General features: G+C 41.6%; 1 protein-coding gene across 1 annotated transcript; it reads left to right on the top strand.

Moving 5' to 3' along the window:
* Positions 1-2,746: 2,746 nt before the first annotated feature.
* On the top strand, positions 2,747-27,012 carry LOC134295883 (Golgi-associated RAB2 interactor protein 1A-like). The gene is made up of 8 exons (XM_062969367.1): positions 2,747-3,109; positions 8,449-8,540; positions 12,550-12,698; positions 15,042-15,211; positions 17,448-17,706; positions 19,198-19,424; positions 24,183-24,274; positions 26,799-27,012. The coding sequence occupies exons 2-8, from the start codon at positions 8,450-8,452 to the stop codon at positions 26,903-26,905; spliced, it is 1,095 nt and encodes a 364-aa protein (XP_062825437.1). The 5' UTR covers positions 2,747-3,109; position 8,449; the 3' UTR covers positions 26,906-27,012.
* Positions 27,013-27,765: the final 753 nt, after the last annotated feature.

A 27,765-nucleotide genomic window follows, 5' to 3' on the forward strand; every position in this document is an offset into this window, starting at 1 on the left:
AATGCGATTTCCTGCTTCTTAGCAGGGGGTTGGACTGGATGGCCCATGTGGTCTCTTCCAACTGTACTATTATATGATTCTATACTAGGACTCCAAGGTCTTTTTCGCACACACTGCTGTCAAGCCAGGCGTCCCCCATTCTGTATCTTTGATTTCCATTTTTTCTGCCGAAATGAAGTATCTTGCATTTGTCCCTGTTGAACTTCATTTTGTTAGTTTCGGCCCATCTCTCTAGTCTGAGGTGGAAGACTAGAGGTGGATGTGGAAACAGTATCGGTTGAAGCCAGAGCTTTGTTTTGGACTACAACTCCCGGAATCCCAGTGGATGGATGGATATGAGCGGACTATGATTTTCAGCCGGAGCTTGGGAAGTTTCCTGTTTTGGACTGCAATTGTCGTCCCAAACAGCTATGAAAGATGGGGATTTCTGGGAGTCGTTGTCCAAAACTTTCCCAAGCATTGATGGCATCGCTTCTGTTTTGGTTGCCTATATTACCATTACCTTGGTCACACCACACCTGGAATCACACTGTGTCCAATTGAAGGGAGATGTTGACAAGCTGGAAAGCATCCAGAGGAGGTCTACGCATTTATTGTCATCGTTCCCTGTTTTCCACTTCTTTTTAACAATCCCTGAATGAGACAATGCAAATAGTTTTTCACTGAGATAATGCCAGGAATAGAATACTTTTTATACATCCTGAGACTCATTCTCTTTTATGTCTCAACGGGAAAGTAACACCTTATCATATGCAAACTCTGGTCTAGATTAAGTATACTTTCTTCTTCTTGTTGTTGCTGCAATTATTGTGTTTCTTCATGTCGTTCCCAACCCAAACATGAACTTACTGCAGGGTTTTCTAGACAAGATTTGTTCAAACGGGTTTGCCTTGGCCTGCCTCTAAGGTTGAGAGAGTGTGACTTGCCCAAAGTCACTCAATGGGCTTCCTGGTTGAGCAGGGATTCGAACCAGAGTCATAATCCAAAGCTAAATCCAAAGCCTCCTATTATGATTATTAGCACAGTAGAGTCTCACTTATCCAAGCTAAACGGGCCGGCAGAACCTTGGATAAGCGAATATCTTGGATAATAAGGAGGGATTAAGGAAAAGCCTATTAAACATCAAATTAGGTTATGATTTTACAAATAAAGCACCAAAACATCATGTTATACAACAAATTTGACAGAAAAAGTAGTTCAATACGCAGTAATGTTATGCTGTAATTACTGTATTTACGAATTTAGCACCAAAATATCACGATATATTGAAAGCATTGACTACAAAAATGCCTTGGATAATCCAGAACCTTGGATAAGCGAGTCTTGGATAAGTGAGACTCTACTGTATTAGTGTTATGACAATCTTTTTATTCAGGCAGGCTTTTAAAGAGGAACGTTTTTAAGATCAAGTCAGGGGGTGCTCTGGCTTTGCTTTGAATGTGTTTTTAATCTGTTTTATGGATTTAACTGTTAATTGCTTCATGCCAATGATGCTTCATTCTGTCCTAGTGTTTGTATAATTGTGTATTTTAAATTGTATTGAAATGCTTTTAAGGTAAGCCACTTTGAGTGCAAGATATTCCACTTCGGCAGAAAAAATGGAATGCAAAGATACAGAAGGCTCGACGGTAGTACGTGTGAAAAGGATCTTGGAGTCCTCGTGGACAACCAGTTAAACATGAGCCTACAATGTGATGCGGCAGCTAAAAAAGCCAATGGGATTCTGGCCTGCATCAATAGGGGAATAGCATCTAGATCCAGGGAAGTCCTGCTCCCCCTCTATTCTGCCTTGGTCAGACCACACCTGGAATACTGTGTCCAATTTTGGGCACCACAGTTGAAGGGAGAAGTTGACAAGCTGGAAAGCGTCCAGAGGAGGGCAATTCAAAGGATCAAGGGTCTGGAGAACAAACCCTATGAGGAGCGGCTTAAAGAGCTGAGTATGTTTAGCCTGCAGAAGGGAAGGCTGAGAGGAGACATGATAGCCATGTACAAATATGTGAGGGGAAGTCATAGGGAGGAGGGAGCAAGCTTGTTTTCTGCAAGGGAACAATGGCTTCAAACTACAGGAAAGGAAATTCCACCTGAACATCAGGAAGAACTTCCTCACTGTGAGGGCTGTTTGGCAGTAGAACATAGTTTTTGGCAACCACAAAAACAGAGTTTCTGGAATAAAACAACTACTTTCAAAGTAAGGACCGCACAATTAAACAGGAAATAACACTTTCAAACTCGGAATAGAAAAAAAAATCCAAATTTTGTTACATAGTGTTATCAGACGTGTTGATTCTGTATCTTGGGTTGCTGTGTTTTGGATTCTGACTTCAATCTCAGACCTTGATGTCTTCGGACTTCTGGCTTTGTTGACTCTGGTCTAGAATTCTGGTTGCTGTTAGTTGCTGCAAAGACTCTGGAACTGTTTTAGTGTGGCTACGGTAATTTGAACTTCATTCCCAAAGGCTGGTGTGTTCTAGAGCTATAACTCTAGCTTTGGGCAGTCTATATGCTAACATCGGAACTTTGTTTGAACCTGATGTTGTTTGTTTTAGCAGGACTTGACCTAACACAACAGATCTGGTCTGACTTCAGGTCATCAGTCTGAGCCCTGATGACATCTTCAAGCTTAGACAGTGGGTTGGATAACAAAGTAAATGTCTCCAGGAGACCTAGGCTTTTGGGGCAGATTGTATGGGAGAAAGATATCCTATAGGTCATCAGGACCCAAACCATGTATACGTTTAAAGGTCATCAATCACCATCACTTGTCCTTTGGCCAGGACTCATTGGACTCCAAGGAGAGACCTTTATAAATGTTTGCCATGCTCATTCCTGTAACCAATCTGAATACCATACCTGACCTGGCCTGTCAGCGTATAGGTCACAATGCATCATCCGCTGAAAGAGTGTGATGCGAGAATTGGATAGAGGACAGGCTTGGGAGATAAAGAAACCAGTCCATTCCTCCCTAGGCACCAGTTTGTCCAGTTAAGCAGTGGTTTTTGGAACACTGATTTCCAAGGGACACCAGCTCCAACATTTCCAAAACTCCAGGAGGCTGAAGACGATCCATTCCAACTACTTCTTAGTGTTTTCTCCAAAGAAGTACCAGGTATCCCTGCAATGTCTTCCTAATAATAATAATAATAATAATAATAATAATAATAATAATAATAATAATAATAATAATACACGTTATTTATATTCCTCCCTTCTCCCCATGGGACTCAGAGAGGATTACAGCATTGTATTAGGGATTCCTCTTCTTCAGAAGAGGAAGAGGAGCAGGAAATGGTTTATGAGTCAGATGGGCAGTCGGATTCTGAGGAGGAGATTTTGCAAGTACCCACATTTCAGGAAAGGTGAAAGGAAACAGAGCACAGATGTCATTCAGCTACGATAGCTGCCAGAAATGCAGCTGAGTAATTGGGAACTGCCCTAGCAGCTGTGGGGGAATTCAAGGCTATAAATCAGAAGCAGGTGCAGCCAGCTCTTGCTGGTAACAAACTGACTCTAATGCCTAAGCCTTCGCTCCCCTTGTGCCTGCTTCAAGTCTGCATCTGGGAAACTGCTCCTAAGGATTTATTGTTGTTTCTTTGTCTGAAGTAAGACTGCTACTTGATTTGGGAATTTATCAAACTTAAGAACTGTGTTTGCCCTAAGACTTCCTTGCTTTCTTTTGCATTATACCACTGAGTGTGCTGTACTTTATGTTTTGCTGAAGTAAAGCAGTTTTCATTTACTTACCACTTTGTTTTAAGGCTGTTCTTGAAATAAAAAAATAGAACATTAACATACATCAACATTCATAGGCAAACATTAAATGCCTTTACAGTCGTACACAATAAAGACACACAAACGTAAACAAAGGCAAAGGCTTCTCATTTCATTTCCGGTTTCTGCATGTGGTGCTTATCTCTGGCTTTGGGAGGTGCTTTTCTCCATTTTCAAGCCAAAGAGCCTGCGTTGTCAGCTCCTGGTTGTATGGCCGGCAAGATTGCTGGGAGCTTCTCTTTGCCTTTTCCTGCCAAAGCAGTACCTATTTATCTACTCACATTTACATGTTTTCGAACTGCTAGGTTGGCAGGAGCTGGAGCTGGCAGATGGGAACTCACCCTGTCTCATGGATTTGAATTGCCAACTTTTAGGTCACAAGAGTTTAACTCATTGCGCCACCGCAGTCCATATTAGAAGGTGGATAGGACCAAAGTTCACAAAAATTGATTTTTATTACATTTTCATGCATTAGAAATACAAAGAAGAAAGAAAGACACTGAAATAACAAACCAAGCTAAATAATCTGATATAAAAATAACCTTATAATAGTCCCACCTCATCCCTCCCAAGTAAGACTAACAACTAAACCCCATCATCCTATACACACACACACACACATACACACAAATGAAGATACAATATAAAAATAAACATTAAAAACACAACTGACTTCTCCCCTCCGCCAACAAAGGCAGCTTTCAAACCATCGCACCTCCTTCATGTTCTTCTTAATTGCATTGCTTCGGCTAAATATAACTCAATATATTTTAAATTAAGACATTACCATGAGTAATTTTCATATCAAAAATGCATCCATTAATATTCGGTTTTTTGTATATATTCATCTTTGGCTCATCACCTCCATATTCCCCCATAATGTTATTCCTTTTTAATTTAAATTAATCTTTCCTTATGATGGTCTATTGCTGTATTTCAATCCTTAGTTTCTATATAGTACCTTACTGCCTTTTCCCCATTGTTCCTAATATTCCTATTTCGCTTATCCACCCCTTACCCTTAAAAGGGGTCTTTATTGTTGAGTCACAAAAGACTGCAAATCCTGCCCTTAAAATAGATTCAGCACCATGGATAGCTCATTTACAATGCAAAGTCAAGAAGTACCTGATGCACCACTTATTATTAGTACTACCTTGTGTACCCGCCGTTGCCCGGGTCATTTGAAAAAGCCGTTTTTTAATTGTAGAAAATGCATAAGGTTGTGGGTGAACTACAACTCACATCATGCCAGGTCAACCCAAAAAACTCCATCAGTATGCAAAGTTTGTTATGTTGGGCAAGGTTGCTCTAGATCAGGGGTCCTCAAACTTTTTAAGTGGAGGGCCAATTCACAGTCCCTCAGACTGTTGGGGGGCCGGACTAGGACGAAATAGTCCAAAATGAGATTGTTGTTGTTGTGTGCCTTCAAGTCGTTTCAGACTTAGGTCAACCCTAAGTCTAAAGTTTAGGATAGAGGCCAGGTCAATGACCTTGGAGGGCCTTAGTTTGGGGACCCCTGATCTAGACGATCTCATAAGACCATAGGTAAGGAAAGGGGCCCCCAAAGGCCATCTAGATTATCTCAACAGGCCATCAAAAGACCACAGATAAGGAAAGGGACCCTCAAAGACCATTTGGATGGTTTCATAAGACCATAGGTAAGGAAAGGCAAAGGTAAACCCCAAAGGCCATCTAGACAATCTCATAAGACCATAGGTAAGGAAAGGGGCCCCCAAAGGCCATCTAGATGATCTCATAGGACCATTGGTAAGCAAAGAGACCTCCAAAGACCATCTAGACGGTCTCATAAGACCACAGGTAAGGAAAGGGGCCCTCAAAAGCCATCTAGATGGTCTCATAAGGCTGTAGCTAAGCAAAGAGACCTTCAAAGACCATCTAGACTATCTCATAAGGCCATAAGTAAGCAAAACGACCTCCAAAGACCAGGTAGACTTAGGTCAAGCCTAAGTCTAAAGTTTAGGACAAGGGCCAGGTCAATGACCTTGGAGGGCCACATCCGGCCCACGGGCCTTAGTTTGGTGACCCCTGCTCTAGATGCATCATAGGTGGGATTCAGCATGTTCTATGGCTGTAGGCTAAACTACAACTCCCACTTTGGTGTTCTATGTGTCAAGTTTGGACCAGGTCCATCATCAGTGGAGGTCACAGTTTCTCTGGTTGTGGGTGAGCTACAACTCCCAACAATCTAATGGCTTTAACCAAGACTCCTGGGCAGAACAACTATCAAGGTTTCTTTGCACCTGCAGATTATAAATTACCTCATCCGAACAGAATAGGGATGCCAAAAAAAGGACAGTAATCCAAAGAATCCTAGATATTGAAGCCCCAAAAGACATAGCCACCCTGTCAAATACAGGATCTCTGAAGTGGCTAGGACGCTTTAAACGTAATTTCCAGAGGGCTCTGTACCTAAAAGCAGATATGCCAAGACACCTAAGAATCACTTTCACGAGGGCAAGATTCGAACAAATGGAGTCCACGGAGAGACACGGCAGATTCAATCATATCCCATATGAAGAAAAATTATGTATTTGTGGCAGCCCTGAAGTCGAAAATTTGAACCACATTTTGCATAACTGTAACCTATATGAAAAAGAAAGGAAACAATACTTATGGCCTTTTATTGACAATAAAACAAGCTGGGTTATTGAGGCCAAAACTTCATTTTTGTTGGCCGGTTATAACCCCACTCTGACAACAAAAGTGGCCCTGTATTTGTTTAAAGCTGCTAAAAGGAGATCAGAGTACATAGATCAGATTGGGGTGCAGTGTATGGGAGATGAGGATAGTTGATGCATAGATCTTTAGCTAAACTACATTGGCACCAAGCAGGCAGACACCTGTATATCTGTATTTTATTTTAAGTGAACTAGATGTATGTTGTATATTGTTTTTGTATTTTCTGTCCTTGATAAAGCTAACTGGCTAATCAATAAACTGTTGTTGGGTGAGCTACAACTCCCAGAAAGGAAGGTCAGTTTCCCACAAACCCCACCAGTAATCAAATTTTGGCATATCAGGTATGCATTGTATCAAAATATGATAAACAATAATGGTCCAATATGCAAGTTGAAAACAGTATGTATATTAGAGCACCATATACATATCACGTTATCCAAAATATAACGATGTCCTCTGAAATCATATAGGATTAATACCGAAATATTATTTATCTAAGTATGTCAAAGCAAACAAGTAATTATACAAGTCTCTGTAGTTCTGGGAGAATTTCCTATAAATTTCAACTGAGTTAATCACGGATTGAAATCAAACAGTGTCCGTATTTTTATACTCCTGGAGGGCTTTCCATTGAATTAAACATAAATTGGTATTAAACAGTCTCAGTCAAAATTCAATTCTGGTAAAAGTCTTATAATCATAACAAAGGTGAATTCCAGAATCATGGAAAAAGGATCCGTCGTAAATCCCGGTGAGTGGCCGATAGAAGGCTGGAACTGGTTAAGTCTTGGAAAACAGAGGTTATATGGTCGTTTATAACTGGTTTCCCGGGTATATCTCCAGTTTCAATTGTTCTTCAGATAAGTGACGATATATTTCTAAATCTTTTTTGTTATGGTGATATACGTAGGCTCTGCTTCAGGTATTCTTTATGAAAATAAAAATAAAAGGAAAACTACCTGATATTGTAATCTGCCCAGAGGCTAAATGATATAGACCATATATAAACAGACATGTCAAAAAAAAAAACCCCAAAAATTCAGTATTTTAAATTTATAAACAAACATACACCCCAGATACCATGTATCAATGATTTAATATTTACTCATTTGTCCACAGTAAGTCTCTATTCACTGTTGTTACTTCAACTTACGCACTACAATCCTTTTGCATCCATCCTGTACTGATTACACTATGTAACACAATTTTGGTTCCTGGGTTATAAATGTCTTTTCCTAGTTGGTTCTATCATAAAAACATGGAAAAAGTTTATTAAACTGCAAAATCTGTGTTTTTGTGGGACATCCTGCAACACATTTTCTTATAGTTTTTCAATGAGTATCTCATCGAGTCTCAACCAATTCAACCTAGTTTGTGGCAGCCACAAAAACAAAATTTCTGCAGTATAACAACTACAGTAGAGGCTCACTTATCTAACACTCGCATATCCAACATTCTGGATTATCCAACATATTTTTGGAGTCAATGTTTTCAATATATTGTGATATTTTGGTGTTAAATTCATAAATACAGTAATTACTACACAGCATTACTGCGTATTGAACTACTTTTTCTGCCAAATTTGTTGTCTAACATGATGTTTTGGTGCTTCATTTGTAAAATCATAACCTAATTTGATGTTTAATAGGCTTTTCCTTAATGCCTCCTTATTATCCAACATATTCGCTTATCCAACATTCTGCCAGCCCGTTTATGTCGGATAAGTGAGACTCTAGTGTACTTTCAAAGTAAGTACTGCGCAATTAAACAGGAAAGAACACTTTCAAACCAGGAACAGAAAATGTTTCAAATTTTGTTACATAGTCTAACAGAAAGAATTCTAGAGCATCCTAAATGTGCCACCCTGGTCAAACTTCAGCTGGTCAGCTTGGCTCACGACATTACAAAAAGTGACCTATCCAAGCTTGTAGGATCTCATTTAACCTCTCCGTGGCCTCAATGTCCTTTTTTGCCCAGGATGCCAAAACACTCAAAGGGGCCAAGCCACTCGAAACAACTCCCTGGAGCGGATAGAGAAAAGCGTAAAGGGAAAAAGGAGCCTCGCCAAGGTGAGTCCACAGGTGCATCTACTTTAAGTACTTTAAGTCAGGATAAATAAATATGCCACAATATTGAAATGTGCAGCTGTCTCCGAGTGTGGCGGAGTCTCCTTCTTTGGGGCCCATCCAGCTCCAACTGAGCTCCTGGTTATATGAAGCTACTATACAAGGTGCAATGAAATCTCTGCTAACTGTGACCAGGACTCTGCAGTGTTTTGAATCCTTTTCACAGGTAAGCCCACCTAGGCTTTGGATCCTACAAAAGAGGGATTGAAGCATAGTACTGTTTCTCCTCTTTGACTTCAATTCTTCAGGCTAAACCAGGCATGGGCAAACATGGGCCCTCCAGGTGTTTTGGACTTCAACTCCCACAATTCCTAACAGCCGATAGGCTGTTAGGAATTGTGGGAGTTGGAGTCCAAAACACCTGGAGGGCCCAAGTTGGCCCATGCCTGGGCTAAACCAACCCAGTTCCTAAGCTGCTCCTCAGAGGGATTCAGGGCTTCAATGCCCTTCCATAGAGATGGAAAAGACCACAAGGGCCATCTAGTCCAACCCCCTGCCAAACAGAAAGGCACAGTCAAAGCATTCCCAACAGATGGTCAGCCAGATTCTGTTTAAAGACCTCCAGGAGACTCCACCAGACTCCCAGCCAGAAGCACATTCCGCTGTTGAACAGCTTTTCCCTTCAAGATGTCCTTCCTAATGTAGCTGAAATCTCTTTCTCTCCGATTTGAATCTATTGCCCTGTTGTTTCTTGGTATCTAGATGTCACAGGGGTAGAAGGGAGAGTAAAACACACACAACACCTCTGCTAGGTAGGCACCCAAGTCAATCATCTCACATCCTCCCCCAGCTGCACAATGGGATGGAGTGTCTCAAAGGAAAACAGTTAGTTCCGATTCAAAACACTGCAGAGTCCTGATCGCAGTTAGCAGAGATTTCATTGCACCTTGTATAGTAGCTCACCGCTTAAATAAGCACACTTGAACTCTGGCTTTCATCCAAATTCCTTTGGAGGTTTATTCTTCAGTCATTGCTACAAACAACTACGGTATGTACAGGCCTGCTATGAGTATGCAGAGATACTCACAACCATAGCAAGACACTCACATGAGGGTGGTAATGGATTACAGATGCAGAGAGATCATGGCAAGCTATTTGAGATAGTAGTAACTAAACACAGATGTCTATTCTAAACAATATCTGAAAAATATGCAACCACGATAAAGGTTCAAAACATGAAAAACAATATGTATATTAGAGCATCATATACATAATAATGTTAACAATAATAATACAAATGATAATCAAATACAGTCAGCTGTAATGACACACAGTAGTAAATTACAGAGTATAAATATTTAAATGCTACAAAGAGCAGTTTTCAGTGTAGAACAATATCTACAAGACTCCAACTAAATTTTGTTAACAACACAGTATGATATGTGATAATATGTTGTGAAACTAAATAAATCAGTAGACAATACGATTGACTCGGACCTGGCATGGAGTCAAATAAAATCAAAGTCTCTGTAGTACTGGAGCAATTCTTTAGGACTCCTCAGGTTGTAATTGCAGTCAATTAGCAGTAGCATCAGTTTGTTGAAAATAAATTCAGTTTGTCAGAGATAAGCTTCCAAGTTGGGGGAACAAATGTTGCTTAGATGCCAATTTTAAGTAGCTGGCTGTAAGGCAATAAGAGCCGCTTACAGCTCCCCAGCCAGGAAAACCGATCAAATACAGATGTCGTTTTAGAGTGGCTGGCTTTGAGCTGAAGTAAGCCATTTACTACTGGTTCCCGGGTCTACTCCAGTTTGGTTAACCCTTCCTCTGGTAAGCGGCAATGTTTTTGAATATCTGTATTGTTGGCTCTGCTTCAGTTTTTATGTTTGCAGTGTCTATGTGCTGGTTGTGGATTCTGTAATGCAAGCTATCTGAGATGTCTGAGAGCAAGCACATGGCAAAGAGGAAGTTCACATCATCATCATCATCATCAAACTTCATTTATATCCCGTCCCATCTCCCCATAGTGTTAGGGATTCCTCTTCTTCAGAAGAGGAGCAGGAAAGTGTCCATGAATCTGAGTGTGAGTTGGAATCTGAGGAGGAGATTTTGCAAGTACCCACATTTCAGGAGAGGCGAAAGGAAACAGAGCAGAGACGTTGTTCAGCTAGAATAGATGCCAGAAATGCAGCTGAGTAATTGGGAACTGTCCTAGCAGCTGTGAGGGAACTCAGGGATATAAAGCAGAAGCAGGTGCAGCCAACTCTTGCTGGTAACAAACTGACTCTAATGCCTAAGCCTTCACTCCCCTTGTGCCTGCTTCAAGTCTGCATCTGGGAAAGTGCTCATAAGAATTTATTGCTGTTTGTTTGTCTGAAGTAAGGCTGCTACTTGATTTGGGAGACTTAAGAACTGCATTTGCCCTAAGACTTCCTTGCTTTCTTTTGCATTATTCCACTGAGTGTGCTGTTCTTTATGTTTTGCTGAAGTAAAGCAGTTTTCATTTACTTACCACAGTGTTCTAAGGCTGTTCTTGAAAGACAAAACAGGACACATAGGGAGTCAGGGCGGCTTACAACATGAAATCACAAACAATAAATTAAGCAAAACAAATAAACAATATAAACATTCAATCATAAAAATACATCATAATTAAAAGACACTCCAATGTGTTGTCGAAGGCTTTCATGGCCGGGATCACAGGGTTGTTGTATGTTTTCCGGGCTGTATGGCCATGTTCCAGAAGTATTCTCTCCTGACGTTTCGCCCACATCTATGGCAGGCATCCTCAGGGGTTGTGAGGTATGGAGAAACTAAGCAAGGAAGGTTAATATATATCTGTGGAAAGTTCAGGGTGTGAGAAGAATTCTTTGTCAGTTGGAAAGCCAGTGTGAATGTTGCAGTTAATCACCTTAATTAGCATTGAAAAGCCACTCCAATTTCTCCCTCTCTCTACCATCACATTATCACATATGCTGTTAACACATGTTCATTAGAATTGTATTATTTCATAAACTGGAGATACGTGCAATGCATTCCTATCTAATACATGACATAGAGCAGCAGGAACCAAGCTTGCTCCATCCTCCATGTGACTCCCTTTCAAATATTTCAACATAGCTCTCATGTCCTCTTCTCCAAGCTAAACATCTCCAGGAAACAGAATCATAAGATCATAGCATTGGAAGAGCCTCGCAGACACATCCAGTCCAATCCCAGGGATCAATGCTATGGAATTCTGAAAGTTCCAGTTTCACTATTTTTTAGCCTTCTCTTCTACAGGGTATTGCTTCCTCAGCAAACTACAACTCCCAGGATTCCATAGCATTGCAGGCATGGCAGCTAAAGTTGTTAGGGTTTAGAGTGTAGCGGAACCAGCAGTATCCAGTTAACACCATGTGCAAAGAAAACCACACCAGGCAGAGGAATTGAAAGAACACAGGAACTTTACTTGTTGAGTTGAAATATAAGTAAACAGTTCAGCAATCGTACAATGTCCTTGTAGTTGCATAAGATCAATGACTAATAAATCAGCAATCAATATATCCAGCATAGCATATTCAAACTGCTACTTGACCGTAGCCAGAGAGCCTGCCTTTTTCTGTGCTCTCTCTGGAAGCCCAGATTCCCAACTGAAAAAACCCAGACATCTGCCAGCAAACCGATACATTGTTTGAGGCGTGGCCTGCCTCTGCAAAAAGCTGAGCTCCCTTTTTTGCAGAGATCTTTTGTAGGCAACTTTGCAAGGATTTCTTTACACACACACACACACATATAGCAATTTGGCGCAATAAAAGTGTCACCACACTGCATTAATTCTACAGTGTGGATGCATTCTGAACAGAACAAAACTTTCGAGAGTCTTCTATTGATCTTCCAACTTCATAGTCTTCTTCTGGGAGGGGATTGATTGTGACAGTGTGGAATAGAAGTGTCCTCTCTCTTCTCCTTGAATCGAGGAAATCCGTTGCCTGCCTTCTTTGTTGAAGGCTCGGGGCTCTTTCCTTTGCAGGCGTCCAATTTTGGAAGATCTTCACCAAGGGTCAGCCTGTTCGCCCTGCATTAAAAGTCCCAGACCAAACCACTCTGCAGAAGTACCTGGAGAAAGGCGAATACCCCGTCTTCCAGGCCGTGCCAATGTTCGAGAGCAACTTCTTCCAGGTAAAGGGCGTTGGAGGGAAATGTGCCATGTGGTGGATGGTGCAGTGGACCACACAGGAGGGCATAAAGTTTATTATTATTGACACAAAAACATAGTCTGACACAGCAAACGAGATAGGTATGCTGGATTTCATATCACAAATCACAATTTGAACACTTCCCAAGTGTTTAGGACTGTGTGATGTATTTTCGGATGATGCGTGCAGATCCCAGTAAGGTGGCCTTTTGCAGTTGGCAGATCATAATTTTGTCAACGTGTATTGTTTCCGATCACCACCGGGACTACCTGCAATGGTTTATGCCAGAGCCTTTGCAGTTTGATCTTGAGGTCCTGATAATGGCTGAGTTTTTCCTGTTGTTTTTCGTCAATCCGACTGTCACTTGGGATGGCGACATCAATCATCCGAACCTTTTTCTTTTCCACAACTGTGAAGTCTGATATATTGTTTTCCAGAACTTTGTCAGTCTGGATTCGAAAGTCCCACAGTATTTTTGCGTATTCATTTTCCACTACTAATTGCTGTATGTTTTTAACTTGTATGCTTTCTGTTGTATTGGAAGCCACCCTGAGTTCCTTGAGGAGATAGGGCAGTATATAAATAAAGTTTTATTGTTATTATTATTATTATTATTATTATTATTATTATTATTATTATTAATTCAAAGGGGATTGGCCTTTGTCTTCCTCTGAGGCTGAGTGTGTGACTTTCCTAAAGGCAACCAGTGGGCTCAAAGCTACAGTCCAAGGTTCAAACCATTATGCCACGCTGTCTGAATTCCTTCCCTCTCTTTTTCCTACTTCCATTTCTTTCTTTCTTCCTTCCTCTCTTTCATTCTTTCTTTTATTCATTCATTCTTTCATTCATTCATTCTTTCATTCATTCTTTCATTCTTTTTTTCTTTCTTTCTTTCATTCATTCTTTCATTCATTCTTTCATTTTTTCTTTCATTCTTTCTTTCATTCTTTCATTCTTTCTTTCATTTTTTCTTTCATTCATTCTTGCTTTCATTCTTTCTTTCTTTCATTCATTTTCATTCTTTCATTCTTTCATTCATTCATTCATTCGTTCTTCTTTCCTTCCTTTTTTCTTTCTTTCTTTCATTCTTTCTTTCATTCTTTCATTTTTTATTTCATTCTTTCATTCTTTCATTCATTCATTCTTTCTTTCATTCTTTCTTCCTTTCTTCCTTCCTTCCTTCCTTCCTTTCTTCCTTCCTTCTTTTCTTCTTTCTTTCTTTCTTTCTTTCTTTCTTTCTTTCTTTCTTTTATTCATTCTTTCTTTCATTCATTCATTCTTTCTTTCTTTCATTCATTCATTCATTCTTTCATTCTTTCTTCCTTCCTTCCTTCCTTCCTTCCTTCCTTCCTTCCTTCCTTCCTTCTTTTCTTCTTTCTTTCTTTCTTTCTTTCTTTCTTTCTTTCTTTCTTTTATTCATTCTTTCTTTCATTCATTCATTCATTCATTCTTTCTTTCTTTCTTTCATTCATTCATTCTTTCATTTTTTCTTTCATTCTTTCTTTCTTTCTTTCTTTCATTCATTCATTCATTCTTTCATTCTTTCTTCCTTCCTTCCTTCCTTTCTTTCTTTCATCCCTTCCTTCCTTCCTTCCTTTCTTCCTTCCTTCCTTCTTTCATTCTTTCATTCTTTCATTCATTCATTCATTCTTTCATTCATTCATTCTTTCATTCATTCATTCTTTCTTTCTTTCATTCATTCTTTCATTCTTCCTTCCTTCCTTCCTTCCTTTCTCTTCTTTCTTTTCTTCTTTCTTTTCTTCTTTCTTTCTTTTCTTCTTTCTTTCTTTCATTCTTTCTTTCTTTCATTCTTTCTTTCATTCTTTCTTTCTTTCTTTCATTCATTCATTCATTCATTCATTCTTTCATTCTTCCTTCCTTCCTTCCTTTCTTTCTTTCATCCTTCCTTCCTTCCTTCCTTTCTTCCTTCCTTCTTTCATTCTTTCATTCTTTCATTCATTCATTCATTCATTTTTTCTTTCTTTCATTCATTCTTTCATTCTTCCTTCCTTCCTTCCTTCCTTCCTTCCTTTCTCTTCTTTCTTTTCTTCTTTTTTTTCTTCTTTCTTTTCTTCTTTCTTTCTTTCTTTCTTTCTTTCTTTCTTCCTTTCTTTCTTTCTTCCTTTCTTCCTTCCTTCCTTCCTTCCTTCCTTCCTTCCTTCCTTCCTTCCTTCCTTCCTTCCTTCCTTCCTTCCCTCCTTCCCTCCTTCCCTCCTCCTTCCTTCCATTTCGGAGGACTGTTTACGGCCCACAAGGCATAGTTGGAGGCCCCTGCCTTAGGCTATTCTTCCATGGATCATCCTGGGTGTCCTCTGCTCTCTGCCAGGTCACCAGTGGGGGCAAGCACGTGTTCTTCCACAACCACAGCAACAAGGCCATCGTAGGCATCGCTACCACCAATGTCAAGCTCCCATTGCCCAACGTGCTCTTCATTGCCCGCCCAGTCGATGGCCAGTTCTCTCTGGGGCCAGTCCCGGGGGAACCAATACTGACCAGGTATGTACAGAGACATTGGATCGATTTCAAAAGACAAAGGCTTCCGTATCAATATTGTAGAGCAGGCATGGGCCAACTTAGGCCCTCCAGGTGTTTTGGACTCCAACTCCCACCATTCCTAACAGCCGGTAGGCTGTTAGGAATGGTGGGAGTTGAAGTCCAAAACACCTGGAGGGCCCAAGTTGGCCCATGCCGGGTGTAGGGGTTTCTTGGGTTTTTTCCATTTTTCCTTTTTTTTAACACTCCCATGCTACTTTCCTACTTTCCTTTACTATTTATGTTCTCCCACTTTTATTGTAAAAGGAAAATACTTGCGGGTATGTGTATATATAGATTTTTTTTAAAAAATTTTCTTCTTCTCTAATAAAAATGCATTTAAAAAAGAAAGAAATTAAATGACTTGAATTGTGCCTGCCAACAAGTCTCAGGCCTGAAAATTCCCTGTCCTCAATGTTTTCATCTATATCTATAAAAGGGTAATGAAATTTCAGCCTAGGACAAAACAGCAAAACTACACATCCCAGAAACACTAAACTTGGCAGCACAACCCCTCATCCATTCCTCTACGTTCATACAACAACAAAAAAAGAAAAATAAAGTCCTACTTAGAGAGAGAGGAATAATTGTTTTTATCCAATTGCTGCCAGTTAAAAGGCTAAGCTCTGCCCACTTGGTCTCCTAGCAACCCACTCAGCCCAGGGGGCAGGCAGAGTTAGGCCTCACTTAGGCCTCTTCCCCACTGCCTATAAAATACAGATTATCTGATTTGGACTGGATTATATGGCAGTGTAGACTCAAGGCCCTTCCACACAGCTATATAATCCATTTATAATCTTATATTATCTGCTTTGAACTGGATTATCCTGACTCCACACTGCCATATAATCCACTTTAGTGTGCAGTCGGACACAACTGGACTTAATGCCAGGAGAAAACCTTTACCCTTTACCTTAACTACCACCAATTCCTCAATACTTTATTTCCCATACCACCAGACTTCGCCACAGCAACGTGTGGCCGGGCACAGCTAGTAGACTTATAAAGGATCACAAGGGTCATCCAGTTTAAACCCCATTCTGCTAAGTAGGAATACACAACGAACATACCCCAAAAGATGCCCGTCTAGGCTTTGTCTCTGTCCAAGAGATAGAATGGATCATAGAGGACCTCCAAAGATGGATGCCCACCATGATGTGTTAGCTGTGTATTCCTAGATAGTAGAATGGGGTTAAGAGTGGTCCTGTCCACCTCTATAAGTCAATGAAGACCCTTGTTGTGACCCAGCCACAGGCTAGTCAGGTTCAAAATGAAGAAGAAGGGGATTTTGGTTTTCAACCACAGGCTAGTCAGGTTCAAAATGAAGAAGAAGGGGATTTTGGTTTTCAGATCCAAAAGCCGGCAGAGGCAGAAGTTAATTCAGAGATGCAGGCTGTCTCAGAGGCTGGAGACTTGCAGTTTCAGTTTGAGCAGAATGAACTGCTGACCCCAGGAACTATAGATAACGGACAGGCTGACATTCCCTTGGGAAATAATGAGGGAAATGAAGGAGAGAGTTCAGTCCCATTCTAGGTGCAAGATAACGTTAGCATAAGCAATGATTTATCTAGGGAGGACAGTCTATCTTGGAGGGGTTCTCAGATCCGAAGGAGTGAGAGACTGGCGCGCAAAAAAGAGGCCAGTTGTGGGAAAAGAAACGCCTTTCTGGGTTGCTTTTAAAAGTGTACTTTGCAGATTGCTTCTTTGTCAAAGCAAATCCTCACTTCCTCTATGTGGATGTTCTCATCTCCAGTGTTCTTGGATCTTTGGATTTTTGGGCCTTGTTCTTGGAATCTATGGATTATTGCCTTGCTTTATGGATTATTACTCTTGCTGTGTCTTTTGGACTAATGGGCCTTGTTCTATGGATTAAAGAACCTTTTCCTGTCTTATGATACAATTGGATTCTTATTGACTCTTTCATTGCAACTTTGAAAAACCTTTTTGATTGCCTGCTTGATTCATATACTGCTTTGCTTAATAAAAACCTCAAAAGACTTTCCTTTGTGTCTGACTGGATATCTATAGCAAGGTGAACTATTCTGAGGTGCGACAACCCTGAGGACAGGATGCCAGGCACAATTCAATACAGAAAGTTGTTTCCATCTTGAACGTTCTCCCTCAAACCGTTTCATCCATGATGTTTCCCCACTTTGAACCTTCCCTCCTTGATGCCTCCATGTTCTCTTGGTGCCCCCAGGGCCCTCCCTTTGAAATTCGTACGGTTCTCCATCCACGACCCCGAAAAGCGCGTCATCAAAATGAGGCTGATCAACCGGCGCTCGTATTACCTCCAGCTTCATGCGCCCAGAGGGGAGGAGAAGGGCCAGTTTGACCGCTGGCTCTCCCTGGTCTACCTTCTCCACCACCCACCGTCTTGCTACCTGAGCTCCAGGCCAAAGTCCTTCACCGAACGAGACAATCTGAGCATCGACTTCATCTCAAGCGACGGAGATTCTGTGAGTGTAAACAGGGCTTTGTGGGTTTGTACTGAGGTGGGGAGTAGGCAGGAGATGGGGAGAGGAAGGGTATGGGTGGGTATGTGCTTTCAATCCACCTGAGGATTTATGGTGACCCCACATATGAGGGTTGAATGAAAAGTAATGCCTCCACCTTCATTACTTCGGTTTGGTTGGGAATATTTTAATAAATCAAACGCAGAAATAATCCTTAGAATGTACTTTAACTACCACTATTCACTTTTCCACATCATCACCAGACAATTGGATACATTTCTGCCGATGATGAACAAGTTTTCTGAAGTCGTCACGAAAGAAGTTGACACTCTGTTTCCGCAACCGGCGTCTCACAGGACCCATCGCGCACAGATCTTCCGATAGACAAGCAAAGCAATAATGTGACCCACACGTTCTTGTGAAATGCCGATGATGCTTGAAAATTCTCTCTGAGTGATACAACGATCATCCTGAATCAATCTGTCAGCCTTTTGCTTGTGAAACTCGGTGGTTGCTGTCACAGGACGTCCAACTCTTTGTTTGTCATGCAAGTCAGATGTTCCCACCTCAACATCTTTAAACTTACTTGCCCAACAACGCACAGGACTCACATCAACACAATCACCATGAACAGCTTGCATTCTCTGATGAATCTCCTTTGGGTTGACACCTTCTGCGGTCAAGAATTCAATGACTGCACGTTGCTTAAGTCTCATTGACAACTGTCTGCGCAGGGTTCCATACTTCGCACTTTAACAACACAACCGTTCAATGCTAAAGCTTCCCCGTCTGCGCAGGGTTCCATACTTTGCACTTTAACAACACAACCGTTCAATGCTAAGGCTTCTCCATCTGCACAGAGTTCCATACTTCACACTTTAACAACACAACCGTTCAATGCTAAGGCTTCCTCATCTGCGCAGGGTTCCATACTTTGCACTTTAACAACACAACCGTTCAATGCTAAGGCTTCCTCGTCTGCGCAGGGTTCCATACTTTGCACTTGAACAACACAACCGTTCAATGCTAAGGCTTCCCCGTCTGCGCAGGGTTCCATACTTCACACTTTAACAACACAACCGTTCAATGCTAAGGCTTCCTCGTCTGTGCAGGGTTCCATACTTCACACTTTAACAACACAACCGTTCAATGCTAAGGCTTCCTGCCAAATGAAATTGTAGAGGAGATTCTACTGAACAAGCCAGGACCTGCGGCAGACCAGGACTGCCATCTGTTGAGGAGTTACGAAGGTGGAGGCATTACTTTTCACTCAACCCTTGTATTTAATAGGATTCATAAGTGTGTGGGGCAGATTGTATGGGAGAAGTCGATCCTTTAGGTAACCTGGACCCAAACCATGTAGGGCTTTATAGGTCAAAACCAGCACCTACCGGCTGTTAGGAATTGTGGAAGATGGAGTCCAAAACACCCGGAGAGCCGAACTTTGCCCATACCTGGTATGGATCAAAGCACTTCTTCTACTTTGGGTTCCAGGTGATTGCCATGTTTTCAAAGACAGAGAAAAACAAGGGAACTGCAGACAAAGCGCTCGAGAGAAGGTACACCATCGACGAAGGAGCAAAAGCAGAGGAATATACCGAAGAGATGCAAGAAATACTCCGAACCCTGCCGGTGACATCCAGGAGCACAACGGAGTTGTTGGGGAAAGATGACAGCTATGACACTTACGAAGCGAGCGTGGCTTCAAAGCATACAGCAAGGTAAGCCCAGTCCTCCATGTAACCAATGGGCTTCCATACTAGTGGACTCATAAAACCTTATTATTATTATTATTATTATTATTATTATTATTATGACACAGCAAACAAGATAGTGTAAAGATGTCATGATCATTGTGTTTTATTCATGATTGCTATGTTAGGGTTGACTGTTTAAGGTTATATATTTCAGCTATTCTTATACAGAAGCTGGGAGCCTCTAAGGCATGGCCAGGAAAAGGGGCGTGGCTTCACCTTGCTGGTGGAAGCCTTAGAATTCAAAAATTTAGCAGTTGGAATTCGGCAGTTGGAGTTTGTCGGTTGAGCAGAGCAGTTGGTTCTGTTCAGTGAGAAAGGAGGGTGATCGAAAAAAGAGATTGTGGGAGGAAGTTGAGCAGCTAGAGAGTTTTAGCGGAGAAGGGCTAAAATTAAAGTTGCTGAGCCTTTAGTAGGAATAACTAAAGAGCTGAGGCTATATCCCTAGGTCAAGGAGGACTAGGGTTAACCAGTTAAACTCCCCAATCCAAGTTTGATCGGGTACAGGTCAACTAAGTTCAAGAAGGACAGTATTCCTAACTGAAAGAAACAAGTAATATAAAGCTGATACCATACTAAGCTCAGTGAAACTATTGAGAAATCTTGCAACATTTACTGTACAGAAGTAACATCGTTCACCTCAAGTTATAACATTCTTGCAACCATCAAGCTTTGTGCTATAAATAAACAAGTTACTGTTTCTTCAAATGTTGCTTATTATTTGAGCAAAGCATCTTTCAAAGGTGGTGGCAGCGACAACATAGAAGAGTGGAATACATAGAGGTAGAAGGTGAATCCTTCGCATTTTGGTGGCAGCGGTGGGATCCAAAAAGATTCCATCCCTGTCATCACATCGTTTCTTCACAATTGATATGCTGGATTTCATATCACAAAATCACAAGTCGAACTCTTCCCAAGTGTCTAGGACTGTGTGATGTATTTTCAGATGATGCGTGCAGATCCCAGTAGGGTGGCCTTTTGCAGTTAGCAGATTGTGATTTTGTCAATGTCTATTGTTTCCAAATGCCGGCTGAGATCTTTCGGCACGGCACCCAGTGTGCCCATCACCACCAGGACCACCTGCACTGGTTTCTGCCAGAGTCTTTGAAGTTCAATCTTGAGGTCCTGATAGCGGCTGAGTTTTTCCTGTTGTTTTTTGTCAATGCGACTGTCACCTGGGATGGCAACATCAATGATCCAAACCTTTTTCTTTTCCACAACTGTGATGTCTGGTGTGTTGTGTTCCAGAACTTTGTCAGTCTAGATTCGGAAGTCCCACAGTATCTTTGAGTACTCATTTTCCAAGACTTTTGCAGGTTTGTGATCCCACCAGTTCTTTACTGCTGGGAGGTGCTACTTGAGGCATAAGTTCCAATGAATCATTTGGGCCACATAGTTGTGCCTCTGTTTGTAGTCTGTCTGTGCAATTTTCTTACAGCAGCTGAGGATATGATCAATGGTTTCGTCAGCTTCCTTGCACAGTCTGCATTTTGAGTCATCAGCTGATTTTTCGATCTTGGCCTTGATTGCCTTTGTTCTGATGGCTTGCTCCTGGGCTGCAAGGATCAGGCCTTCTGTCTCCTTCTTCAGGGTCCCATTTATGAGCCAGAGCCAGGTCTTCTCCTTATCAGATTTTCCTTCAATTTTGTCAAGGAACTTTCCATGCAATGTTTTGTTGTGCCAGCTGTCAGCAATAGTTTGTAGTGTGGTTTTCTTGTACTGATTCTTTGTCTGCTGTGCATTGAGGAGTTTCTGATTTTTGACTTCAATCAAAGCAGGTTCTTCACTTTGCTTTACATATTCTGCCAAGGCATGTTCTTCTTCTTTGACTGCTTGTTTTACTTGTAAGAGTCATCTGCCGCCTGATCTTCTAGGCAGATATAGCCGGTCAACATCACTGCGAGGGTGCAGTGAATGATGAATGGTCATGAGTTTTCTTGTTTTTCTGTCCAAATTGTCCAGTTCCATCTGTGTTCGGTTTATGATGCCAGCAGTATATCTTATGACAGGTATGGCCCAGGTGTTTATGGCCTTGATGGTGTTGCCTCCATTGAGCTTGCTTTTGAGAATTTTTCTGACCCTTTATGTGTAATTATTATTATTATTATTATTATTATTATTATTATTATTATTATTATGCTTTATTTTTATCCCACTTTTTCTTTCCACAAAGGATGCCTATATACCAGGCATGGGCAAACCTGGCCCCTCCAGGTGTTTTGGACTTCAACTCCCACAATTCCTAACAGCCGGTAGGCTGTTAGTAATTGTGGGAGTTGAAGTCCAAAACACCTGGAGGGCCCAAGTTTGCCCATGCCTGATCTAGAGCTTTCTAATCATTTTTTTCAGCTTTCATGGGGGCCGGGCTGTGGCGCAGGCTGGTCAGCAGCCAGCTGCAATAAACCACTCTAAGTTCGAGACCAGCCCGTGTCAGGGTGAGCACCCGACAATTAAAATTTAAAAAATAGCCCCTGCTTGTTGTTGACCTAAGCAACCCGAAAGATAGTTGCATCTATCAAGTAGGAAATTTAGGTACCACTTATATGTGCGGAGGCTAATTTACGACATCATAAAAATCACCCAGCCACCGTTGGAATGAGGAAGTTGCCATCACAGTGGATGATGAAGCAGCTGCTCTCCCTGTGGCCAGATCAAGCATACCCTTAGGAAGCTGGAAGCTGGAGAAGGTTTAAATTGCTTCTGTGTCTGTCTCTGTCTCTGTTCTATGTTATATGGCATTGAATGTTTGCCTTATATGTGTGCAATGTGACCTTCCCTGAGTCCCCTTCAGGGTGAAAAGGGCGGAATATAAATACTGTAAATAAATAAGTAAATAAATAGAGAGCATAGTGCAAGTTGCTTCTGGTGTGAGAGAATCGGCCGTCTACGGAGACGTTGCCCAGGGGATGCCCAGGTGAGTTACCATCCTGCTGGGAGGCTTCTCTCATGTCCCCGCAAGCTAGAGCTGACAGACAGGAGCTCTCCCCATCTCCTGGATTCAAACCTGCACCCTTCAGGTTAGCAACCCAACCTTCAGGTCAGCAGTCCAGCTGGCACAAGGGTTTAATAGAGTCAGAAGAGCCATTGGTCAGGAGAAAGCTCTCTGTCTAGAAACCTCCTTGGAAGGAGATTCAAGTGGACTCCCCGACAGTCTATATTTCACAATGGTTAGAAGGGGTTCCCAAAGACCATCCAGTCCAATCCCAGTCTGTCATGCAGGAAAAACACCATCCAAACCCTCCCTGCAGATGGCCATCCAGTCTCTGCTGGAAAGAAATGATTGTCCTGCACCTGTAATGCAAAGGAATGTGGTGAGATCCCTCTTTAAGGAAACGGTAGTCGAGATAACAAATTCTTGGTGATATAAATTATTTATTTATTTATTTATTTAATACATTTATATCCCACCCTTCTCACCCTGAAGGGGACTCAGAGCAGCTTACAAATTAAATTCACATACAAAATTATATTATTAGCATAGCACAATACTGGCATTAAATTACTATATTGTACTATATCAATATATTGTAATATACACAACCTCTGAGGATGCCTGCCATAGATGTGGGCGAAACGTCAGGAGAGAATACTTCTAGAACATGGCCATACAGCACGGAAAACATACCACAACCCTGTGATCCCGGCCATGAAAGCCTTTGACAACATATTGTAATATTATTAGTAATATTACATGTAATATATAATATACTAGCTGTGCCCGGCCACGCGTTGCTGCGGTGAAGTCTGGTGGTATGGGAAATAAAGTATTGAGGAATTGGTGGTAGTTAAAGTAAAGGGTAAAGATTTTCTCTTGACATTAAGTCCAGTTGTGTCCGACTGCACACTGAAGTGGATTATATGGCAGTGTGGAGTCAAGATAATCCAGTTCAAAGCAGATAAGATTATAAATGAGTTATATAGCTGTGTGGAAGGGCCTTGAGTCTACACTGCCATATAATCCAGTTCAAATCAGATAATCTGTTTCTTATAGGCAGTGTGGAAGAGACCTGAGGCTTAACTGTGCCTGTCCCCTGGGCTGCGTGGGTTGCTAGGAGACCAAGTGGGTGGAGCTTAGCCTTTTAACTGGCAGCAATTGGATAAAAACAATTATTCATCTCCCTCTAATTAGGACTTTATTTTTCTTTTCTTTTTGTTGTATGAACGTAGAGGCATGGATGAGGGGCTGTGCTGCCAAGTTTAGTGTTTCTGGGTTGTGTAGTTTTGTTGTTTTGTCCTAGGCCGAAATTTCATTACCCTTTTATATATATAGATAATTGATATTATTATATTGTATTAAATAAACCAAATGAACAAAGTTAAAGAAGATTTTTTTTAAAGAATGAGCCAGGGAGTACTGGTTTTATCTACTTTTAAGGATTTGTTTTTAAACAATTCTATGTTTAATTCTATTTTAATGTTTATACGTTGTGGTTTTTTGTGTTGGGTCTCATTTAAGAGAGGGAAGCGGAATAATGGTGATGCTGATGATAGCACCACAACTTTTCCAAGCCCTGAATATTGTCACGAGGTTGGAAATCGTGCATCCAGATATGGCTGGACTATGAGACCCAGCAACTGGCTGCTGGGAGTTGTAGTGCAACATCCGGAAGGTCGCACAAATCCAAGCCCAGTTTTACGGAGTTCTAAAAGGTTTAAGAATAACTAGATAATGCCGGTGAAATGCAGTACGCATGCTAAGTGTCCTTACTGTTGTTGTCATTTCAGCTCTGAATCTTTCTTTTCGGACTTGGTTCTTTCTTCGATGGGGAGCCTCCCCTCAGGTCTTATGGTTATGCAGGATTTTCCATTTTATCAAGGTTTGTAGAAACAAGACACCAACTGTATTCCTACCCTCTGCATTGTAGAATTAATGCAGTTTGATACCACTCTGACCCCCATGGCTCAATCCTTACGGGATCCTGGGATTTATAGTTCCGTGAGAGAAAGGCTCGAGGCCTTGCAAAACTACAACTCCCACGATAATATAGCATGGAGCCATAGCTACATTGCATGACATTTCTGAGGCCAAAAAAATGGCTGCATAATTACCCTGATTTGACATCCCTCTGCCATCCCGCTTTTCACGCTGTGTTTAAAATGTCCTTGCTTCTCTCCCTTTCCTCCTGCTTTTGTCTGCAGCTAACTCCATTTGCTGCAAGCCAATTTCCAAGCACAAAAGCAGGCAGCGCCCAAATCAACTCAGGTCTCATAGAAAAGATCATAGGCTGACCCCCATTTGGATTGTCAAGGCTGTGAGTGTTGCACCCCTAGGCTGCAAAGACACCTTCAACCACACTGCAGCCCCAGGCTATAAGCAAAGCAAGCTGTTTATTGAAGATACGAGGGTTGAATGAAAAGTATTGCCTCCACCTTCGTAACTCCTCCACAGATCTCCAGCACATTTCAAATGAGTTTCTTTTCTTCCTATTATGATCCTTCACTATTCTGCTTTGAGAAATTGCAAATGCTATAGCATTGATTGATTGGAGCCATGGCAGTTCAAGTGGTGTCAAATTGCCTTAACTCTACAGTGTAGATGCACTGTATGACTTCTTGATTCTATAACAAAGAGTGCGTTAGTATACCTTGGTGTATTATCTGTAGGGTTAGCTATCACATCTATCACATCTATTCCCTATGCTGCTCAACTGGACTGATTGACTCAGGGCAAGCAATTAAATCAACCCAAACACTGCAGAGTCTTTGATCAGTAGTTAGCAGAGTTTTACTGCACATCCTCTGATCTTGTTGCTGCTCACTGTTTTAAGAGAACACTTTAACTCTGGTTTTCAGCCAAACTCATAGTGGGGGAATTTAATCTTGATACATTGCTTATGTACAACTATTTTCCGTATGCAAAAATATTTTCCATATGCAGTTGAAAGCCATACCCAAATACCACTTCTCAACATAGTCCCCATTGAAATCTAGGCACTTCTCATAGCGATAAAAGAGTTTGGAAAGTCCTTCCCCACCAAAGTTTGCCACTTGCCTTGCGTCCTCAACCAGGTGGGCGTCCCTTCCCGCAGCTGCGCATGTGCATGCACTCAACTTTCCCCCATGCTCGTTCTGGATCGGATCGCTCTCCTAAGGTTTTGCAAGAAGCGCACCTTTCCTGTCCCAAAAAGCGGTCGCCATAACCTTCCTTGCAAGCATTTGCAAAACAGAAGAGCAATCCAGGACGAGCGTGGGGGAACGTTGAGCGCATGCACATGCGCAGCTGCGGGAAGGGACGCCCACCTGGTTGAGGATGCAAGCCAAGCGGCAAAGTTTGGTGGGGAAGGACTTTCCAAACTCTTTTATCGCTATGAGAAGTGCGTAGATTAGAATGGCGACTATGCTGAGAAGTGGTATTTGGGTGTGGCTTTCAACTGCATATGGAAAATGTTTTCTCCTATACTTTGTTCATTTTTAATTCCAAAACATAAATCTACTTTCTGGATAGCCCTCGTATATATCCATAGCTTCTCATCATCAAACAGGGATGACAGTGAATGACATAGCCCTCGTCATGCCTGTCACATGGTCATTACTCAGCATCTTTCCATCTGTCCCTCTAGATCAAGCATGGGCAAAGGTGTTTTGGACTTCAGCTCCCACAATTCCTAACAGCTGGAGGGCCAAAGTTTGCTCATGTCTGCTCTAGATCTACATCTCTGTCGGGGGGCGTTGGTGAGACTCTGCTTGCCATGCAGGGTGGGTTCCAAAATCATCATCCTGGTCTCACCGATCCCTCCTTCTCCAGGCTGCCTTCTCATGTGGAGAATCAGCACTGGTAATCAAAACACCAGCAGTCAAATGTTCAGTTGAATCCAATGGTACTTAATCTTTATTTACATTACTATATACAGTAGCACTCATTAGCAATAAGTCCTAGACACAAGGCAGTGTCTCCTCGGCCACGGAGCAAAAACATTCCCCGTCCATCTTCTGAGAACGCTCATGCCAAACACAAGAAGTAAACTCCCCTGCATTTCACAGATCATGAAGGAAGTCCCGGTCAATCAGACTTGACCCCATTGGCCCATTGGTCCTGTGTTACATCAATCAAAGCAGGCTCCTTTTAACTCCTCCACTGCTGAAATACCTTGCCGAAACTCATATAGAAAACATTCCTAACAGCCTAGATTGATTTTAACATTTCACACAATTCACAATACCCCGACAATCTCCACTTGCTTAACCCTTCAGTGGATGTGTGCGATCACAGGTCCATTAGAACTGTATTTCCCAAACAGTAATACACAATGGAGTTACTGACAATTCACAATTTCTATCTAACAGTGCATTATCTAGCTAACATTACCTGGGTCTGTTTTTTGTTCTTTCCCTTTTTTTTAGAGAGAGAAAGGGAAGAGAAAAAAAGGAGTTTCAATATCATCACTATTTATTCTGCTGTCTCCAAAACTATTGCTGAGGGGGGAAAGAGAAAGAAGAGTAAAAAGTAAAAGACTGAACGCCAAACAGGAAGAAACTTTTCTTCTGGATCGAAATGGAAGAAGCAAAAAAAGAAAAGTGAGAACCAACGGTGCCTAATATAAAGCCTTTTGAAGAGTAGAACGAATATTGATAGCCGATCTGGGAAAAGGCCTTCATAACAATTGAGAAAACCCATCAGGAAAAATAAATCAGTTTTCTGCTGGTATTTAAACATAATGCAGTGTTCAGGAGAACACATATCATTGGAAACCACTTCACTGGATGTGTTGCAATAGCAGATTCCCAGATTAGCTTAGTGTTTACACCTTATTTTATTTTATTTTTTGGTTATTTAATATTTAATGTTTATTTTACTTAAGTGATATTTGTCTTTACTGTTCTAATGTAGCACAAATCCTACCGTGTTTCCCCTAAAATAAGACCTCCCCAAAGGATAAGACCTAGCAGGGGTTTGGGGGGATTGCCAAATATAAGGCCTCCCCTGAAAGTAAGACCTACCATGTTTCCCCGAAAATAAGACATCCCCATAAAATAAGACCTAGTACAGGTTTGGGGGAATTGCCAAATATAAGACCTCCCCCGAAAATAAGACCTAGGAGGGAGCCGCCGCCGCTGCCGCTGGGGCTCCTTTCTCCTTCCTCGGCTGGTGCTGTGTGAAAGCCTCGCTCATGCTTTCCCCTCTCCCTTCCCTTGCTTCCCTCTTTGGTCAGCACTCGCTCAAGAGGGGGAAGGAAAAAGCGAGAGAAGCAGTTTTTCCTTAAGCTTCCTGTCCGGTGTTGTGTGAATGTGAAAGAGACGAGGCTGCTTGAGATTGTCCCTTCCCTCTTTGGCCGGCACTCGCTCAAGAGAGGGAAGGAAAAAGCGAGAA

Source organism: Anolis carolinensis, chromosome 1 (assembly GCF_035594765.1).
Source record: "Anolis carolinensis isolate JA03-04 chromosome 1, rAnoCar3.1.pri, whole genome shotgun sequence".
Taxonomy (NCBI): Eukaryota; Metazoa; Chordata; class Lepidosauria; order Squamata; family Dactyloidae; genus Anolis; species Anolis carolinensis.